The 6,000-nt window shown below is 39.4% G+C and overlaps 1 protein-coding gene across 1 annotated transcript in view; it reads right to left on the bottom strand.

Moving 5' to 3' along the window:
* The window catches only part of si:dkey-191m6.4 (rho GTPase-activating protein 22), a 55,644-nt gene extending 49,644 nt beyond the window's left edge, over positions 1 to 6,000 (bottom strand). The window contains exon 1 of the mRNA XM_056771387.1: positions 5,737 to 6,000. Within this exon, the coding sequence (XP_056627365.1) occupies positions 5,737 to 5,779 (43 nt within the window). The 5' untranslated portion in view covers positions 5,780 to 6,000. The remainder of the gene's footprint in view (positions 1 to 5,736) is intronic.

Here is a 6,000-nt window from a genome sequence, read left to right on the forward strand (position 1 = left end):
ACTGTTTGTTTGTGCTCATCATGTCCCAGAAACGTTATTTGGACTTTGCTTCGACGAATATGGTATATTCCAGGTATGTCTTTGGCATGTCCAAACAACGTCCAATGTTACATCGTCAGGACGAATATGGGAATCACAATGTTACTTCGCTGGAACGTTATTATGGTACGTCGTGGCAACGAATATGGTCTGATGCAGGTACGTCGTCAAAACGTAACTGTGTTAGCTGGGTACTCATTGAGTATGCGATTTCGGATTCTGCCAATGTGCAACAAGGTTTGAGGTGTGTTTTCTCTTCTTTCAATAATCTCAGCCCAATCAGCAATAGGGATGTAACTATTCACCGTGAGCCACTTCAAAATCTATTATATTTGTTGAATCCAAAATTGCATACTCAATGAGTATGTACGATTTCAGTAAGTACCTGCTCATGTACTTATGTCGGTACGTACTGTTTGCCTGAGTGTAGTAATAGTATGTAGTAGTATGAATGCGATCGGCCGTCGTATGCTAATTGACGTGATCATGTGACATAATTCTTCCTCTGTTCCTTTTCAATGGTGGGTGGCTGGCAATTTACGTTTGATGTGCATATCCACCACCTACTGTACTGGAACGTGGGCCAGAGATCAGCCATGTGATGTAATAACAAGCGAAACAACTTAAGTTATGTAAGGTCAATGTTACATTAGCTTCACAATAATTAACAAAATGTTTAATTGTACATAAAGGTCGGCTGAGACTGTTTTGCGGCCTGTGCGTGTTATTCTGTCTCTTGGGCTCATGGGATATAGAGCATTTCAAGTATTCGTCGTTGAGTACTTCTAAATCTAGAAGTAACCAGTAAGCCATCCGGAAATTTCTCACCTACTCTTTTATGAATATGGATGATTCGGACATACTCTGTTCAAGTATTGTTTCCTTCTACTACGTAGGTAAGAAGGCGTATTCGGATGCCACCTTATTTATGCACGTCCAAATCTCCGAAGAAATTGTCCACCACAAGGGTATTTCTTGCCTCCTGTTTTGTGAATACTGAAAATTTGGACATTCGACTACTGCTTTTTGCCTACTATAAGGTAAGGAAGTATGCCATTTCAGATTCAGCCATTATGTGACGATTCAAGCAGGTTGCAATATTATTTGAATTGCAATAAATGTTTTGAACAGCGGGGCCGCTGTGTTTCCTGCAAACTTGGAAAACGTGTATATGCTGATATTTCCTAAATGTTAAAAAAATCCAGTAAATGCACAGACAAAGTCTTAGTTTATTTTGCATTTATCAAAGGTTTATTTCATAAGTTTATTTTGCATTTTTCTTTTTTTAATTTAGAATTCGATTTGGAAATAGTTTTGTAACTTGATATAAAATATAATAAGACACGTGCAGCATTTAAGAACATAAATCGTGAATGAATCGTTTAGTGAGATCAGTATCGTGAATCGCATCGTGAGCTGAGTGAATCATTACATAACTAATCAGCAGCAACATGTATCAGTTGAAAGAAAAAGTATGTGAACCCTTTGGGCTTACTTGGATTTCTTCATAAATTGGTCATAAAATGTGTTCTGATCTTCATCTAAGTCACAACAATAGAGAAACACAGTCTGCTTAAACTAATACCGCACAAACATTATACGTTTTCATGTTTTTATTGAACACAACATGTAAACATTCATAGTGCAGGGTGGAAAAAGTATGTGAACCTTTGGGTTTAATAACTGGTTGACCCTCCTTTTGCAGCAATAACCTCAACCAAACGTTTCCTATAGTTGCAGATCAGACCTGGACAACGGTCAGGAGAAATTTTGGACCATTCCTCTTTACAAAAGTGTTTCAGTTCAGCAATATTCTTGGGATGTCTGGTGTGAATCGCTCTCTTGAGGTCATGCCACAGCATCTCAATCGGGTTGAGGTCAGGACTCTGACTGGACCACTCCAGAAGGCGTATTTTCTTCTGTTGAAGCCACTCAGTTGTTTATTTACTTCTTTGCTTTGGGTCGTTGTCCTGTTGCATCATCCATCCTCTGTTAAGCTTCAGTTGGCGAACAGATGGTCTTAAGTTTTCCTGCAAAATGTCTTGATAAACTTTGGAATTCATTTTTCCATCGATGACAGTAATCCGTCCAGGGCCTGAGGCAGCAAAGCAGCCCCAAACCATGATGCCCCCTCCACCATATTTCACAGTTGGGATGAGGTTTTCATGTTGGTGTGCTGTGCCTTTTGTTCTCCACACATAGCGTTGTGTGTTCTTTCCAAACAACTCAATTTTGGTTTCATCTGTCCACAGAATGTTTTGCCATTAGTGCTGTGGAACATCCAGGTGCTCTTTTGCAAACTTCAAACGTGCTGTAATGTTTTTTTTGGACAGCAGTGGCTTCCTCCGTGGTGTCCTCCCATGAAGTCAATTCTTGTTTAATGTTTTCCTTATTGTAGATTTGTCAACAAAAATGTTAGCATGTGCCAGAGATTTCTGTAAGTGTTTAGCTGACACTCTATGATTCTTCTTCACCTCATTGAGCATTCTGCGCTGTGCTCTTGCAGTCATCTTTACAGGACGACCACGCCTAGGGAGTGTAGCAACAGTGCTTAACTTTCTCCATTTGTAGACAATCTGTCTTACCGTGGACACATGGACATCAAGGCTTTTAGATATACTTTTGTAGCCTTTTCCAGCTTTATGTAAGTCAACAATTCTTGATCGTAAGTCTTCTGAGAGCTCTTTTGTGCGAGGCATGGTTCACATCAGACAACGCTTCTTCAGAACAGCAAACTCAAAACTGGTGTGTGTTTTTTATTGGACAGGCCAGCTTTAATCAACACATCCAATCTCATCACATTGATTGGACCCCAGGTTGGCTGACTCCTGGCTCCAATTAGCTCTTGGAGAAGTCATTTGCCTAGGGTTTCACATACTTTTTCCACCCTGCACTATGAATGTTTACATGTTGTGTTCAATAAAAACATGAAAACGTATAATGTTTGTGCGGTATTAGTTTAAGCAGACTGTGTTTCTCTATTGTTGTGACTTAGATGAAGATCAGAACACATTTTATGACCAATTTAAGAAGAAATCCAAGTAAGCCCAAAGGGTTCACATACTTTTTCTTTCAACTGTATAACCTTCCCGGTAAAGACACAGCTCGCACAATGGGTCCAAGTAAAGTCGTTTTCAAATGTGTCTGCTGTAGCTCGGTATACGCAACAATTCAAGATATAAGAAGACATGTATTTTGCAGTAGTCAACACGTATATGTAACTATTTCATCAGGATATGAGAAAATTCTTCAAAAAGAACACAAAAAATTGCCCTCTCAGCTGCTATAGTTCAATTCTTGCGTCATCACAACGTTTTCGTTTAAAGAACAAATTGCAATGTTTTGTCAGGGCTGAACGCAATCCTGCTCTCTGCATTTTTCTGTTCGAAATTACGTCAACATATCAAATAATGCTGCGTGTTCCAAGACATTGTAGTGGGGCTTTAAGTCTTGTTTTTATTATAACAGTACTTTGTAATGAACTATTATGGTTGGTCAACTGCATTATACTGAGGTAATAAAGATATAAAAAAGGACGTTTCACTGTTTCACTGTACACTACAATGTAAATTAAACTACAGAAGTGGAGGTATTGAGTAAGCTTTGCTCTTAGAGACAGAGATAGAGTGATGGCTGCCTGCTCAGTCCCCATGGCCTTTCCCTAAAAAAAGCTCCTCATCAGAGCTGCAGACCTTGATTGACCCTTGTCCTGGGGTGTGGTGGATGTACTAGCTGCCTTATAGAGAACAGAGGAAAAGAGCAGACTTGGTGCTGCCTGTGGCTGACGGATATTAATGTCCACTGTTTAGGAAAGTAAGTTTACCCAGTGGTTATCTAGATCGTACACCTGCATGGTTGTTTTGTATGAAAATGCATTTCTAACAAATCGCCTCTCAGACTTTGTTTGCATAAATGTTTTATTTGACTTGTTTCTTTAAAGTGGTCATATGACACTGCTAAAACGAATATTATCAATTGTTTTAGATGCAATGCAATGTGTAAACAGGATATAAGGCTGTATTTTCCACATACCCTGCATGTTTGTATCTCCTTTTTGCAACGCCTATCTGAAACGCGCAGATTTTTTACAAAGCTCATTGCTCTGAAAAGCGAGGTGTGCTATGATTGGCCAGTTTACCAGTGAGTAGTGATTGGTTGAATACTGCAAGCGTGTGATGGAAATGTGATGCCTCTACCATATTTGGAACATCAGGTTCCAAAGCAATTGTACTGACAGGAACGCCCACCTTACTTGCGTGTACATTTGGGCGGTCTTAGTCAAATCATGTGGATTTGTTCTGACACTTTAATGTTTGCTCTTTAATGTGTCTTATACATGAATGGGCAACTTATAACACACCAAATACACAGAAACAGATATATTAGCGTTTTATGATTCCTTAAAAGGATTGAGATATAGTTTAACTCAGGTGTGAAATCAAAACCTGCAGTTTGCAAATCACTCTACTTGATGATTCATACCTTCCCACTTTGCCATGGTTGTTTTTAGGATGTGGTCATCAAAACTGCCTGTTTTGGCATGGAGGGGATCAATAGTTGCCCTAAATTAACTAAAATACGGTGGAAAGAATGTTTTCAAGTTTTGCATGATGATGAATTTTGTTGTTTAACAGCAGAATACTACAATCGACCAATCGGAATAAATTATTCCAAAGAAGTGTACACACTTTTTATTTACTTATTTCAATAAGTAAATAAAAAAGTTGTAACCACTGTTTAAATAGTGACAATTTAGGTTTATGGTTCATGCCTTCTTCCAGTAGATGCCTTGATGTTCAGCAGGTAGCATGAAGCATGTGGGGGGATGGGGGGTGAAAAGAGCTACAACCATTGTTGAGATAAGAGTAAGAGGATAAATTACTCAGCTCCTTTATATAAATTGAGGTTTGGTTATGATTTTAGTTTCATACATCAAATTGATGTACGATTAATGAATCCTTGCTCTTGAGATCCTCTCCTGCCTCAGGTTTCACATCTCACACAACACTGTGGTATAGGATGTTGATTAATGACCATGAGCCCATCGTGGGCGTGTGCCTATGATGCGTACAGCGTGCTGCGGATGATAGTGGAATGTGTGCCTTGATGCTCAATTGTTGTGATGTTTAACAGGCGTCGCTTGTTGGTTGTGGTTTGTTGTTTGGTCAGCCATACAATAAAATAAAAGCAAAGCAAGAGGGTTCAAATAAAGACTCTGGGAATGATAACGTCCGCAGTTGTCGGTGTTATTTTTTGTATAGATGTGGGATATAGATTTTGCTAGACGTCTTGTATTTAATTAGAGACAATTTTCAGATTCTCTTTAAAAATGTATAATCAAAATAAATTTGTTTTTCAGAACCTGAAATGAAATATTGTAGAAAAACATTCATTGCGTACATGCATACAAATATGAATCATCTTTAGTTTAACTCAAATCAGCAAAATGATTCTGTTATATGAAATAAAAAATGTAACAATACAACATTAATAGTTTCATATGTATATAATACTGATCGACCCAATAGAACGACATAATTCGGGAATTAAAATCCGAACATCACGAGCAGAGATGATCCAAAGTGATGAATGAACCAGTTGTAGCAGAGATGCTGAGAGATGAAAGCATGTACCTTGTGTGACGCTGCCCCTGAGAGGAGGCAGTTTCAGATGTAATACAAACAAAGTGTACTGTACCTCTTCTGGTCTGTCTGATCTTTGGGCTCAGCATGGCTGCCATTAATGGGCTGCACTTCCTCTGCTCGGCATATTCCTCCTCCTGAGATCTTCCCTCAGCGCAATCTCGTCTCCTCCGTAGCTCCCTCTTCCGCTCCTCTTCAGTCTCCTTTTCCTGCTAGCTCGCTGACCTCATGTTGCAGGCACCGGCTGTTCGGGGGTTGGGGGGAGGGATTTCTCACACACACTGTCGTGTGCACATGCCGGTTCATACTCAAAAGCGCA

The sequence above is a fragment of the Triplophysa dalaica genome, chromosome 17 (genome assembly GCF_015846415.1).
Source record: "Triplophysa dalaica isolate WHDGS20190420 chromosome 17, ASM1584641v1, whole genome shotgun sequence".
Classification (NCBI taxonomy): Eukaryota; Metazoa; Chordata; class Actinopteri; order Cypriniformes; family Nemacheilidae; genus Triplophysa; species Triplophysa dalaica.